This window comes from Gymnoscopelus braueri, assembly GCF_963280865.1.
Source record: "Gymnoscopelus braueri genome assembly, chromosome: 6".
NCBI lineage: Eukaryota > Metazoa > Chordata > Actinopteri > Myctophiformes > Myctophidae > Gymnoscopelus > Gymnoscopelus braueri.
The window spans coordinates 42,424,526-42,440,634 of record NC_137607.1 but is presented as its reverse complement, the minus strand read 5'-3'; the positions used below and the strand labels follow the sequence as shown (position 1 = coordinate 42,440,634).

Genomic DNA, 16,109 nt, shown 5'->3' with positions numbered 1-16,109 from the left:
ATTTTTGTTTCTGTTTAATATTCCATGTTTTGACTCATAACACAAGCATTGAGTTAGTGCGGAACAATTGTAATTTGCAGTTAACTATTGTTATTGTTATTTAACCTTCAAATGAGAGTTTCTGTTCCGTTGTTTTGATATATAAATAGATATTAGTTGTTTGTTTCTGTTTTCCTTCTGCAGAGAAAGTGAAAATAAACTCAAAAGCTTCAAAGCAGTGATGGAAGAAGTACTCAGACATTTGTCTTAACTAAAAGTAGCAATACCTTAATATAATAATAATTTAATATAATTTAAAATGTATTGACTTTACAACGCATAGATTATATATATTTTTATGTATACTGTTGTGTTATTGTTTGTTATGTTTTAAGTGTTTTTATATGAAGAGGACCACAATGAAAATAAGCCTATTGGGCTTTAATTTGTTTTTATCCTAGTTGATGCTATGACTGTAAAGTCAGGAAAGTGCTACTGTGCTCTATTTTTATATAATGTCACCAAATAAAATCGTTCAATCAATAAATACCTCATATAGAAGTAAAAACACTCATGCAGAATGTCTCATTTCACAAAACCTTTTGAAAATAACAGATCTAGCTGCTGCTGAGCTTGTAGGCTCTTTTTGAAGAGCTGAAGTATAAGATAGGGTTTAAGTGGTTAATGTATGTCTTGTAATAATAATATAAATCTACAAAGTATTTAGTAACTAAGGCTGTAAAATAATTGTAGCGGAGTAAAAAAGTACAATATTTTCCTCTGAGATAGTGGAGCAGAAGTATAAAGTATTGAACATTTTAAACACCTCAAGTAAAGAAAAAGTACCTGAAAATTGCACTTTTTACTACTTTAGTAACGGTACTTGAGTATATGTACTTATTTACGTTCCCACACTGTCAAATCGACAAGTGAAAATAAAGTAAAATTACTTCAAAGTGACATTAAGGTCCCCCCCACACACCCCCACAGCACATGTGGTTGGCTGCAGCACACTTTGACACACATGAAACTGCATTGACATTTCCTATCAAGCTGCATTTACAAGAAACCATCGTCTAACAAGCTTGTCTGGTGTGTCTGGTGTGAAGGTACCTGTCAGACTGTTGGTTATACTGACTGACACTGGGCTATTAGAATAGCTGCTTTCCATAGGGCCTCATGGACTTGAGGGGTCGTACTGTTGTACAGGGATTCATTACCCTGGCTACAGTGTTCATAATCGGCAACAAAGGTAAATTAAAATAAACATTTTTTTATAGATGAGATGTGTGACGTGCCAGCAGAAGCTACGGTGCAGAGAGAGTGTTACGTGAGTCACAAAGTTTGATGTGGTTTCCAAAGGCAGTTAGCAGGCTCCAGTCTGATGCTGAGGTACTTTGCAGCCTGGCGAACAATGCAAACGTCTCTTTTGTTTATGTTTTATGTCTTGCATTTTGGTTTGCAGTCTTGTCTGTAACTGTTTGCCACTGATTCTGCATTCATACTGTATCCTTTTATTAATTGACTACTTACAGTACTACTGCAGTGGTTCTCAACCTTTTCAGCCCTAACCCCCCAAAATAATCATATTTGAACTGGGGACCCCCCACCCTTACAAGCACTAAGCATTGTAGGAGTTGAGACATTTAGTTTGACTCGGTTCCACAGATAAATATTGTAAGCTCACAACGCCTCAAAAATTCAAAATGTTTGCGTCTTTCTAATGTATGTAATATGTAATATTTGACAAATTGTCAGATGTTTGACAATATACTGTAGTTTGTTGATTACTTTTGACACAGTTATAGTCTTATCTTTTTATTAATTGTTTGCAGTCTTAAAAAGGTGTTAATAGAACTTAAATTGTCACTTTAGAAATGTCCAGATACTGTACACTGCATACAATACTCTATGTTGATTTGTTTACTGTTGAGTGAGAAAACATATTAACACATTATATATATAACTAATCTTCATTTATTTAACTCTAATCTGGGAACCCATCGGCAAATCAGGAAAAGAAAGAAAATCATTCCTTAGAATTTGCCTCTTGGGGCACTGCCCAATTCCCCGCGTAGAGACCGGATGTCGGCCGTTTACTCTCCATCAGCCCTCGGTGGTGCTCCTTTGTTTTCATTCCTAATTTCAACAACTCTACACGCTGTAATGGGAGTTGCCGACAGATTCAGCTGCGGAGCTCTGAATTGTCTTGAGAGATTAATTTATCTCAAGACCATAAGCACATAGTATGCAACACAGAATCATAAATAGACATGATACAATAACAACATTCATATAGAGGTGTCAAAAGGTATGGCTGAAAACAGTCTCTCTGGTACCCATACCTATGGATGATAAGCACCTTATTTGAACAGGGGGAGAAAATGTCTTCAGAAAAGCACCCAACTTACAAATAACGTTTAGGTAGGCTATACTAGGGCTCAAGTGGTTAACAGTTAAACAGGTTACAAATGATATCATCAACTGATTGTTGAACCGTTTTGTGTGTTTTAATCTAGGATTAGCCTGTGAAGCCCCTTCACCTCCTCAGTGCTTCATAAATCCGTCTGATGCTAATCTTTACACGTGTGAATGGAGAGTGCCAGCATCTATGACCAACGCTACTTTCAATCTTCACTTCAGGTGAGTCAAAATATACTGAAATATACTTTAGTAAAATATAGTTTTACTTAAGTAAAAGCCATACCATATTGTAGAAATACTCATTGTAATACTAATTGTATTTGATTAAAAGTACAAAAGTATTGGCATCAAAATACCAAGTACCAAAAAAGTTAAAGTAGTTTACTTTGTCCTAATCTTTCTTCTTTCTTATATTAAAATTGGCTTAAGGGAGGACCGGCCGGTGGGCGGGTGGGCAGGCAGACAGACAGACCACGTCGTCATGCTCATGTCACTATGACTCAGTGTGTGAGTGTGTTGTCCAGCGTGATCTAGTATGAGAGTGACGACACTAGCATAGACTCCCATTGTAAGAATGGAATGCGGATATGCTCTGTCTATCTCAATGAGGAAGTTCCAATGTTTGGAACTGCAGCCCATAGCAGCCCGCTTTGCAGCGAGATCAAAGCGTGACGGAACTCTCTCTCTCTATGGGTCTGGTGTCGTCTAAGAGTGTGTTTCATAAAAGGAACAAGGACTGACAGATACAGAGATCTCCATATGTGGGCATATTGGTCGGATCGGCGATGCGACGTATAGGTGTGAGGGTCGCGTAGTGGCCCGTCTTTGGAAAATAGCAGATATATCTAATGTTGTATGTTTTCAAATAATTGTAGTGGAGTAAAAAGTACAATATTGCCTCTGCGATTTAATGGAGAAAAAATATACAGTATGATATACAAATATACAAATGGACATACTCAAGTAAAGTAATAAAGTACCTCAAAATTGTACATACAGTAAGTACAGTACTTCAGTTAATGTTGAATGAGTTACTTTCCAGCACTGTAAGTAGACATTAGAGTATTCAGTAGATGTCTGTAGTTTTTGTAGATCTGATGTGAGTCATGACCGTAACCACAAAATGTACTGCCCTTTGATTCTGTGAGAGTATAGCTACAAAATGAAAAGAGTGACACCTGCAAGTTTCATATCATGACTGAGAGCACAGAATGGACTTTTTGGGGGGACAAAATGTGACATTTCGTTTTGGCATTGACAGACCTGAAAGAGATACGGAATTGTCCAAGCAAGACCTAGAAACACTTATACATGCTTTTGTTTCCAGTAGACTGGATTACCGTAATGGTCTGCTCACAGGACTCTCAAGCAAAGCTCTTCGACAACTCCAACTGATTCAGAATGCTGCTGCTAGAGTCCTGACGAAAACTAGATAATACGATGAATACAATGAACTGGGTTGAATTGAAAAGATGTTTCTAAGTACCTAATTGTCTTCACAGTAATGCAGGTGGATCCAGATGGATGAATTTGATAAAGGAGACAAGAATAAAGGATTCGTTACGAATGGTGAGGAGGGACTCGGGGAAGGCAGCGCTCATCAGAAGACGTGATGTGACGGCAGAGAGTCTGATCAAAAACCGCTCTGTGTACATCTGGGTGAGAGCTCGCATGGGAAACTACAGCTGTGACTCAGCCAACACCTCTGTCATACTCAGCCACACAGGTAGGTTACTGCAATACACGTTATTTTTTTAATCAATTATTTATTTATTAAGAGCAACATAATTAATCCAGCTCACCAAATGCACATATGAAGCCACAAACAGGGACACATTTGAGAAAATAAACAACATAAAACAATAACGGTCCAACAAACTTGAATCTCACAGATTACAATGAAATGAAATAATAAACATATGTACACATATGTATATCCGCCCCCACCCTTGCCCTATTCAAAGCCTCCCTCAAAACCCACCTTTTCAGACGCACTTTTCCCCGTCTAATTCAAATCTCCCTTTCTGCCTTTTAGTCTTAGCTTAATGTTTTTTTCCTTGCAAAATATTTTGCCTTTTAACTATTCCTCTCCTAATTAAGTTGTTTATTTTGTTTTGTGTTGATGTAACACAACTTCGGTACTAAGAAAAGCACTATATTAATTTGATGTATTATTATTTATTATTATTATGTATAAACACATAAATAAGCCAGAAGAAAATAAGCCTGGTTGCCCTCATATTAATAGTCGGTTCAAACCAGTATTTGATATCAGTTTTCTTTGCAGAAGTTGAGGCAGCTAATAGTATTTGTTTGTCCTGATATTTTGGATTATAACCAATAAGAAAACACACATGTTCTGTCAACCACTTAAAGCATACTTCGTTGACTGGGGTCCCGCAGGCCGCCAGATGTTTTCACACTCCACCAAATAGGGACACTGTCTAAAAATGCCCTCTTTGACTCACACACTGAAATGCTTTTCAGAATCAATGCGACAGGTCTTACCCGAAGCTCATGAAACCAAATTGTATATTAGAATAAAATAGTGTCTGTAAATTACAGCATAAAGGTGTCTTTTCTTCTCACAGTTAAATACGCAGAGCCACTGAATATACTTAAGTCGTGGTCTGCAAATGACCTCAGGTTGAGTTGGAACGCAACAGAGAAGACAAGGGCTGCAGTGCATGTGCAGTTCAGAAGACACAATGACACCACTGCACAATGGGAAAATGTACAGTATCTATCTATCTATCTATCTATCTTTGTGTCAGGTTAGCATCAGTCAGTCAGTTTGTTTGCTGTCTCATTTAACTTGCTTTATCTCTTTATCCATTGTTGATTCAGACGTCAATGGAGACGAATTCCAAAGACGATGTGTGTAAGTACTCCCATGTTATTTTACATTATGTACGCTACATAGCAAGACACCTTAACATCTCTTCAATTAAATCTGCAATCCATAAGTTTCATGTCCAACCCAGGATTTGAACTCTGGCCTCATGGCAGGGCAAACCAGAGCACCACCTCCAACCACTGCAGATGTTCTATTATATTACTGTATATTAACACGCTTTACCATTCAGATTGGTTAAAATAACATTTTGTTCATTAAATGTTCAGAATTTCAGCTTTAAATGAATAAATGAATAAACGAGTATTGTTAGAACAGTGTTACACCAGGATGTGCCTGAGATGAATAGTCTACCGTCACAGATTTGAACAGTAATGGAATAACGGTGTCACTAGAACAACTATCTATTTGTCTAACATTGCTTGCTATTCCACGTAACATTTGTAATTTTAAGACCAAATCTAAAAATACATTTAAAAAAATCACTGAGTATGAACATTCACATCATACTGATGATAAGAATGTGTCATACCAGTGGGGTCTGGGGACCCCCAGGGTTGCTTGAGGGGGTTCCAAATGGACCCTTGCAGGTCTATAACTCTGAGAGTGTACAGTACACAGTAAGTTTGAATACAGACCTGTTACCTGTGAATATTTCTACTATTGCGGTATTGCTTATTTTACTTAAGCAAAGAAATCTGAGTACTTCTTCCACCACTGGCCAATAATTCATACCCCCACACTGCGGGTCCTTGATATTAAAACAGTTTGAGAACCACTGTGTCATGCCATTAGGTGTGTTAAATTGCAGTGTGTATCATTGTGACCAGACCAGGTCACTGTGCTGGACCTCCAGAGAGACTCAGCGTACTGGGTCCGGATCAGACACAAGTCCACTACTGCCCAAAACGCTCTGTGGAGTGACTGGTCAGAAAACCAGACGGTTCCTATAGGTGGGTGAATTCACACTGTTTCTCAAGTGTTCCATGGCATAATTGCAGGTGATCATGGGAAAATGTTTTTAAAAAATAGTTCACTTATAAGAATGATACAATGGGGAGGTGTGTCTTCTCAATATTTCAAGTATCTTTGGTCATATTCAATAAGCTAAACATGTAAGACCACTGGTATGGTCCTTTAATCACTTAAGCCAGAATGTTATACTTTGTGAAGTTCGCAATGTGAAGTGTTGTGAGCTTACTGTATAGAGCTGCAATTTCCAACGCACGACACCAGCTTATGATGGACTAAATTAACTAAGAATTTTGCCTATAATGATATGGGCATATCATATCCATGTTCTAAGGACACTTTAGCAGCCTGCTACATCTTTTTTTGTTGTGGTGTGATCAACGAGGGGTCCTTTTGTTTCTGAATCCATTCTTTATCAAGTAAATGTATAAATCCTACATGAATGAATGTGTGTGGTTTGGTTGCAGTGATTGAAAAACCACCTGAAGTTACTTTGCAGGAGATTGACAAAGGCACCCAGCGGGTCCTCAGTCTAACTTGGAAGGTAAGTTGTTGATGCTTAATTTTTTAATAGAACTGTGCATGGACAGGACACACCTGCACGCCCCATAGACAATCAAACCAAATGATTGGTTTGATTCCCATCCTCTCCACAAACACAACATCCTCAGTTTAATTTTGTCCCAGGGCTATAGTGGCCCTAAACAATAAACCCGTGACCCCATAACACATACAAAATAAAATAGAAACCACATCTACCACTCACAGCTGACTGGTTGGACGGAGTCACAATTAATTATATATTTTTTTTGTGACCAACTTTTTATTGTTCATTTTACATTTTACAAGAGCAACCCATTTTTCTCAGCAATTAGATTTACAGTGCACGGACAATAGGACATACATATTTGTTGCCTGCATGTGTTCAGAACACATGCACGTGCCACGTATACATCCACAATCACCCACCTACACGTCCTGTCACTTATTTCCCATTTTTTTGTACACAGGGCGGCTACCCTCCCTTCACTACATCCCTCCCCCCACCCCCCACCCCTTCCTACAATCCCACCGTTATATTGGTTCCAACATGACTATAACTGAAAAGACATTCCACAAAATACAATGACTACATATACAGGCTTGTGATGACAACATAAAAATGTAAGCAAATTATAAGTGCGCTTTGACCTTTTCTACAGCATGCATGAGTGCATCGATAGATTGCCTTTTGGCCCCATTTGCTCTTGCAATTGACACTTCCAACCCTAAAACCTTCAGAAAAGATAGTTTCCATTTTTTAACAGAAAGGGAATGTGGGGGTTTCCACCTAGACACAATGAGTTGATAAATGTCACAAACAATCTGTAATGCCTTGTGTCCCTGATCAGGCTCCGTCACTTGCAGCTGCAGTGGGTGGAGTGAAGTACAGTGTGAATGACTCCCAGTCTTGTCGTTGCCGGAACAAGGGCCGGCGCCACACGAACGACACTGCATGCACCATGTATGTGTCTAACTCTCCTGTCAACATCTCCATTATCGCCATGAACCAGGTGGGACAGTCACCCCCTGCTGTCCTAAAAGTAGGCCTACCAGTCAAACTAACCAAAGATATCAAATGTAAGTGTATAGGTATGTGCATACTGTGCATGTGCTCTGTCAGTGCAGTTCACTCCCAGCATTCTCCCTGTCTGTCTTTCTCTTGCCCGCTCCATCACTGTCTCCCTCCCATGTGTCTGTGTTCTGTCTTTCTTTCTCTAGTCTTGCACTGTCAGACGATCCGAGATCTTCGCCCACTGACACATCTGGGTAAATCTCAATTCCATATATATGGGCACTGGGTGAAATAAAACAGTGGTGAACAGTGGTGACAAACCTAACAAACCTAAACACCAGTCCAAATACCATCCCAATATGAAGCCAAGGACTGCCCTTAAAGAGGTGGTGCCATGTTTTTGCACTTTTTCTGTTTTTCATGTGTCTATGAGGTTGATAGAACTTCATTAAGCCCCCCGGTGGTGTTTTTATGGTGTTTTATGTCTTCTCTGACTATTTGGAGTTTTTTCCTGGAGGCTGAAACCTTGAGGGTCAAATGTGCCAATAGAGAAACAGTGCTTTAGTGACATCACAAAGCCCACACCCTCCCCCTCATTATCATAACACAACAGGTGTGGGCATGAGGAGGAGGAGGGACTAGGACAGGTGGGTGGTGCTAAGGTGGTGGAGGAGGTGCTAAGGTGAGAACCAGGTATACTTAATGCACTGGTGGGTGTGTCTACATAAAAACAACATTTTAACACTTACTGTACACTTTTTTTTTGTTGAAAAAAATCCTTACATAATAATAATACCTTATGATCAGGTTTTAGGGTTGAAAAATATCATGGCACTCCATCTTTAAGTCTTAGCATTGGTTCTGCGATGCTGTTAATATTTGTTTATATCCAGTTTTAGCACATTCATTGAATGAAGATATCACCAGATGCATCAGTAGGTGGAAATCTCTTATCGTCTGGCTATGCGAGACTATTCTATCTGTGTCTGTGTTCATGTCACCATCTCTGTGTCTGTCATGACCAAACATGCTTATTTAAATAAATGTGTTTTCCTCACAAACAGCTTGTGACCATCAGTTATGGGTCCGTAGAAAAACCTGCGTTGAGTTGTTCACATTCCGACATGGAGACCCAGTTAGAGTGAAAACTTTACCAGCAAGGAAAAAGTATGATAAAATGAAACTACGTAAGTTCTATATCTTGACTCCAGTTTATCCATACACATCCTTTAAAGGCACACTGTGTAACTTTTTCAATAATTTCTTTACAAACTTCTTCATCTGGTATGCTCTGGTATCTCCTAATTGGTAAACCCTAACCCTAACTCTTATATATATTTTAAAAAATGCACGCCCTTTAATTATTAATAGTAAAGCACATTCAGATACAAAGCACATAACAAAGGTGTCTTTAGATAAACATCCAACAACATAAACATAAAGTCTTACTGTATACTGTATGGTTTAGTTTCAGAGATGGAGGACTTCGTTCGCTACTATTACTTTGAACACAAATGCATAAACAGGACACCGCAGACAATCAAAATGTGTCTTTTTTATAAGAAAGAGGGTGGTAAGTATTTTTTATATTAAATGTCGTTATAAGAGAGAGAGAGAAAAAAGAAAGAAAATGTACAGACGTTTTCAAAAATGTAAAAAGAAAATAAATCAAAAACTGTGAAGATAGCAGACTGTGATGCAATGTGTGTGAACAGCTATTTTCATTAATCATTATATGCAGGCAATATTTTGCATAATCTACAATTTCTTTGAGGTTAAGTGGTCATGGCTAGGTTAACATGGAAGCTGCACACTTTCTTCTGTGAATGCTGCGATTGAACGATGTTATGAATTCACATCTGCGTTGTTTTGGAGCTGGTTTGACCGCTGTTATGTTTTCTCGTCTGTTTCAGCACCACGTGTCAAACCACAAGGTCTTGTTCATAACAAGACGCACAACTTGTCTAAACTGTGGTGGAAAGCCATCCCTGTTGAAGACCTACGAGGCTTCCTCTCATACTATACTGTCTGTATCACAAAGACCAGTCCACATGACCTGCATCCTAATGAGGGTGAGTTCAAGTCCAACTATTTATTATTTCCAACAGGGACATTTAACCACATTAAAAGTAGAGTAAGCAATTATAACTAAACTAAACTTTGTGGAAAAAAGAAAAAAGTTAAATACCTCTATATCCAGATAGTAATGACTGCTATAGAGTGTTTGTTCAGTCTCTCCAGCACTTTATACTATATATATTGTTAGGATTTTGTTTTAGATAAAAGAATATCCCGACTTGAACATATTTTTTAATTAAAGATCTTGAGAGACGGGGAGACTCTTACTGAGCAAACACTCCATAGCAATGATAACATTTCCCCCCCTAAATATAATTTTGATGACAATATACAGTAACCAAAAAAAATCTAAAATGTTTACAAATGTTAAAGTTTTGCACAAATAGCAGCTCTACAATCGTACAATATGTCACAATATGTTGTGAGATTGTTTATCTGCTATTTTAAATTGACTATGTCTTGTCATTAATTGGCCGCAAGGCACAAAACAATATGGAAAACATTACAGATAATATATAATAAATCATAATAAATTAACAATGTTACGTGCAAAACAAAAAGTAAGCAAAGTAACTGTAAGATATGGGATTTGTTGAATGTTTTATGTAGTCACTCACACTCACAGTATGTTGCAGTAACATGGATCACATTTACTGTGTTTTCATAAAGAGTGTCACAACATCTCAGCCTCACACACAGAGCATCCTCTAGACAAGCTCAGCCCAGGGTTCATATACAACATCAGTGTGTTTGGAGTAACGAAGGCTGGAGCAGGACCCCATGAGTCCATCCTCATCATCAAATCAGCGGAGAGGAAAAGCTGGAAGAACGGTGGGAGAGTTCTAGGATGCTTTTAGAATCCTTTTAGGAAGACTTTGAAACCTCTTTCCTGGTCTCTGGAGGGAACAGAGCTTCATTTATACTCTTTAGTGTGACAGTGTAGCGACACAGTGAGATGGAGTAAATGTTGGAGTGTATTAAATAAGAACCTTGCACACCTTGCACACTTCAAGGGCCATAAGCGTTAGGACCAACAGACAAACTTAATTTGTCTTAATACTGCTGCTATCCTTTGATTATTTGTTTTATTATTCCCTTGTTGTTATATATACTGCACTGTGTACATTTATTATTATTATTATTATTGCTGCTGCAACAATAACTTTACTCTTATACCTGTCCCGTACACAAGATGTAACATAGAAACCTTGAACCTTAAGCCAATATATGTGCACTTGAACTTCCATATACAGGACTGAATATTTGCTTATTTATAATGTGTTGTTCTTTCACTCCTTTGCTCTTCTCCACATCAGCATGGAGTGTTTTGGTGGTGGTGTTTGTCCTCTTGTTCATTTGTTCAATACTGTGCACCTTCATCTTTAAGAGGTGAGTTGCTTTGCTTTGTCCTGTTAATCACTTCGCTGAAAATAGCCCATCTACAAGCTCTCATCGTGTGTTGTGAGTCTGTAGATGGTGAGTTGCTGTTCTGTATGTCTGGAACAAAAGAAAACGTACAACATTATTTCTTCTCAAGAAGTAGTTGTAGAATAAATGTAATGATACACTTTATTTACCATGTACAAAGAACGATCAAATAAAATCAGCAACGGAATGAAAACACCAAACACGATAATAGATTTAAAATAAAATGTGCAGTGAGAAACTACAGGAATCTACAATGCCATCTCCAAGGTTCTGCATGCCACCCTCTCCCACCTTGACATGGATGGGCAGTGGTGCAAAACGTACTGATCTGATCGTATTGCCTTTTGGCACTGCATACCCCTGGGTCATAGGGGACACACAGGCCAAGTTTGAGGCTGTTCGGTCGTGCGGCACCTGAGTTAAGCCTGGAAAAGACATTGTATTGTTGTGTCACAGTAGTGAGTGACAAATAAATCCCTCTTGATTCTGAACTTCATTACCTTCCTCAGTTCCAGTGGATTTTATATCCATGTTTTTCTTTTCTGCTCCCATCCTTAGATTCAAAAAGAGAATCCTCCCTCCTGTTCCAGTGCCTGTTTTACATCCCACCAACCCCTACTGTCCAGAGGTACAGTAAACGCCCATCTGGAGACTTCATTTCAGCAGAGGTTTAGGACGATGGTTCTCAAGTGGGGTCCGGGGACTCTCAGGGGTCCTTGAGTAGGTTCCAGTGGGTTCCCAGCAAAAAATATAAACATTTTAACAACTTAAGCAGACCTACAAGATCACAACGCATGACATTGTGACTCGCAGTGAGCTTACAACAGGGTATATATTAGGCTTTACATTTCTGAGGTTCTGAGCAACCATGTGAAAATTAGGAAAAGAGCGTCTACATCTATAGTTCATGTGAAAGTTTCAGTCGGAGAGGAAATCACCTGCTGAGTAGATGAAGCACAAGTAGGCCTACACCACAAACACACCACAAATACTGACTCACTGTGTGTGTGTGTGTGTGTGTGTGTGTGTGTGTGTGTGTGTGTGTGTGTGTGTGTGTGTGTGTGTGTGTGTGTGTGTGTGTGTGTGTGTGTGTGTGTGTGTATGCATATGTGAGGCAGGGAATCAGACGGTCTGTCAGTCAATCAGTCAGTCAGTTGACTCAGTCACTTAGTCAGTCAGTCAGTCAGTCTATATTAACTAATTTAGCTGGAGACCATGTCCCCCCCCCGCCCCAAGGACCCCTGGGGGTCTTTGAGAACCCTGGATGTATTGAAGCAGTGTGAGATGAATGTGTGCCGTCCAAAAATATATTATATTTATATTTTCTCCACATCCCTGGCGTCACTGCCGTGTCTGCGTCTCTTCAACAGGAGATGCTGGAGATGAAAGAGGAAGTTCACGAGTTCACTCTCCATCATCAGCCGCCGGTTCCGGACATCACCGCCCAGACCCCCGAGGACCAGACGGAGACCACGCCCTCGGCAGAGGAGGTCACGGACGACGATGACAGCGAAGAAGACTCGGAACACCAGGGGATCCTGAGTGGTTCAGACACCTCGGAGAGTCCCTGTGATGAGCCTATGATAAGTTCTGGATATAAAGACCAGGGCCTGAAGCCATGTGGAGACGTGGAGGTGAGCGATGGTCTCGGACGGGGAGATGGAGACAGTGAGGTCACCCCGTTGGTGTACAGGAATGGTTTAGTCTTCGACATGAAGGCGGACTGAACTAACAGCTCTACTAAGAACTAAGTGAACCGTGCAGTGTAACTTATTTCACAGGATTTGTTTCCATACGCTATGACTCGGTTTCACGTAAGGTTGACAGAACCTAATTTGGGCCCTGCTCAGGAGGTAGCACTAAACCTGAGTTCTGGGAACACAGAACTCAGAGCTTCTACTGTACTTACTACATTATTTTAAAATAGCAAAAAGATTGCCTATCTACAGGCTCACAATAGAGCTTGTATATAGGCACATTTTGCTTTTTTTAATGAGTTTATGATGATGTACCCCCCTCTTCAGGGGTGGTTCTGGTGATAATGGAAACGTGAACAAAAAAACCCCATCACAGAACTTCCCCAGGTCTGGAAGGTTTCACGTTGTGGGGGGAAGATTCTGGGTGTGTGAATGTGCCAAAGTGCAATGAGGCCTGCAAGGTGAACAGCAGTGAACTGTTCCAACAGGGAGCTGAGGCTACAAGCTGAAGACAGTGACCTATAGAGCAGTCAGGTTACGTTGTTTAATCACTTGTGAGCTTCTGAGGAAAATCACACTCTTTTCCAAAGATGATTTTTAAGTTATTTCCTCTTTACCCGGGGTTTGATTGATTAATTGAGAGATTGATTGAGTGCTTGCTTGATTGATTGATTGATTGACTGACTGACACTTTTATTGACAAAAAAGCAAATGCGTGAAAACATATTTCTAAATTTCTGTCAATTTCTGTTGTATGCAACAGTTCATGAACTGACTTAAGTAGCTGTGTGTGTGTGTGTGTGTGTGTGTGTGTGTGTGTGTGTGTGTGTGTGTGTGTGTGTGTGTGTGTGTGTGTGTGTGTGTGTGTGTGTGTGTGCATGCGTGCGTGCTGTAACGGTTTCCACTGAATTGGTTAATTTGAATTTGGGGTGCCAGGTAGACTTTGTCTACCAGAGAAATAATACTCCTTATTCCTCCTTTTTTGTATTTAGTGAGTTCTTCCTCATCTGAGTTTTTTTTAACCATTAGTGAAACCACACAAAGGACTTAAATATAAAATATAAACCCTTTTGTCATTGAGAACATTGAGAGTTTTTCCTGTTCAACGCGGAGCTGTTTGATTTGATCGATGATGAGTGTTTGTAGTGTTAACTGATTTTTATGCAGACTGCTTAAATCATCCTGAATTCGTAGTAATATCCATGAAGGTGTGAAAGTAAGTGGAGGTTGCTGTTGTCCAGGTGGCAGATTCTGGCGTTCAGTTACATTAACGAGGTCCATGTCAAGTAAGGTATGGCTAGTTAGCATTCCTTCCTCCTGCACATCCACAGGAATCTGACCATCTCCCGATTGAGTCACAGCAACAGGTTCCACATTGCCTTCCTCCTCAGACTCAGTTTCGGATTCAGGTTCACTTGGTGCATTGGTGACATTGGTTTCTGGGGTGTCCATGTTGGCTCCATTGATTGGCTGATTGAGTAGGTTTGGTTCTGTGTTTTCCAGATTGGCTCCATTAATTGATTGATTGACCATGTTTGGCTCTGGGTTGTCCATGTTTGATTTTATTATTCTCAATGTTTTATTTATCCCATCTGGGGTGCCACTTTTATGTAACGGTTTCCACTGAATTGGTTAATTTGAATTTGGGGTGCCAGGTAGACTTTGTCTACCAGAGAAATAATACTCCTTATTCCTCCTTTTTTGTATTTAGTGAGTTCTTCCTCATCTGAGTTTTTTTTAACCATTAGTGAAACCACACAAAGGACTTAAATATAAAATATAAACCCTTTTGTCATTGAGAATAAACCACCAAACACACGTTTTAAGTTCCGTTGCAATTGTTTTAGTGAGAAAAAGTCATTTTCAACACACAAAGCAGTTCATCAAACTCTTCAATTCATCAAAATTAAACCAAAAGCCAACCAGTTGATCAATAGTTTCAAAAACAAACAAAAAAGAACAAAATATAATTCACAGAATCACAAAACCCAGGTTACGTATGTAACCCCTCGTTTTTAACGCAAAACACAATTCAATGCATTACCATCAGTTCACAACGTCGCACAACACAAGGCCATCATAAACCAAGGTCTTTGATAGATAAAGTCACGTACCACAGGCTTTAATAGTCCGTGCCCGGTCCTTAATACGCACGCAGCACGCAAGACGCAACGCAACGCACGTTATAGTAAGTCCTCTTCACCGAGTATATCGGCTCCTTGTTTAGGTTCCCCCAAACAATAAACAAATAAATCAAAATAAAGTTCGCTCTCCCCAAAACAAAATAGGCCTATGAGCTCAAATAATAAGGGAAATACCAGTAAGGCAGGCAGCGGAGGTGATCTGGAACGGTTCCCTGCGTGTCAGTGACGGTCAGTCACAACAAACACTTTGTTGTTCGTTTAGCAGGAACGGCCAGAATGCGGGGAATCGCACAGTTGTTCAGGATCCGTTGGCGGGGTGTGTGGCTCCTTCTTCCGTGGGATCAACGTCCACTTCACGGAGGGCTACGACACTTGTTAACGGTCTAAACGCACGGTGCAAACACTGAGGGAACGAGGGTCTGACTTCCTCGTCCTCCAAACTTCCCACGCTCACTCTCTCGCACCGCAGGTGCCAGCACCGGGACACTTAATGACAACGGGGGTGACGAAGGGGTGATTGACGGGCGGCTCGCGGACCATTTCGGGCCGTCGGGTAACAGGCGGCTCGCGGACCATTTCGGGCCGTCACAGTGCGCGCGTGGTGAATGCAGTAATTGGTTGAACATTGTAGGTTCACAGGTTTCTCTCTCTCCCCACCTATAGACAGTTGTATAATTCTGTACTAAATCTGATATAACAACAACTAAGGTCTTATCTTATGGGGGACTCTGGCAACAAACCTTTTCAACCTTTTTTGAAAATTGTTCTAACAGTAGTACTGTAAATGCTAGTAATAGTAACAATGATGTGAGCAGTAAGAAGAAAGGAGACCATGTGACAGGATGTGGTTTTGAAAAGACCTAGAAACACCCTCATCAGGAAAAGTGTAAACGCTTCATACTCATCATCATACGCGTCTACGTCGCTACCTCTGTATTGTCCCCCCCTTTCGACCCTTTGATCTTTTTGCTACATTG

The 16,109-nt window shown here is 40.0% G+C and overlaps 1 protein-coding gene across 1 annotated transcript; it reads left to right on the top strand.

The window, feature by feature from the left end:
* Positions 1-1,058: 1,058 nt before the first annotated feature.
* On the top strand, positions 1,059-13,021 carry il12rb1 (interleukin 12 receptor subunit beta 1). The gene is made up of 15 exons (XM_080430148.1): positions 1,059-1,231; positions 2,499-2,622; positions 3,906-4,129; positions 4,995-5,137; positions 5,251-5,284; positions 6,088-6,210; positions 6,697-6,773; positions 7,621-7,849; positions 8,849-8,971; positions 9,253-9,357; positions 9,698-9,856; positions 10,533-10,694; positions 11,180-11,252; positions 11,850-11,919; positions 12,662-13,021. The coding sequence occupies exons 1-15, from the start codon at positions 1,159-1,161 to the stop codon at positions 13,016-13,018; spliced, it is 2,076 nt and encodes a 691-aa protein (XP_080286274.1). The 5' UTR covers positions 1,059-1,158; the 3' UTR covers positions 13,019-13,021.
* The last annotated feature ends 3,088 nt before the right edge of the window (positions 13,022-16,109 follow it).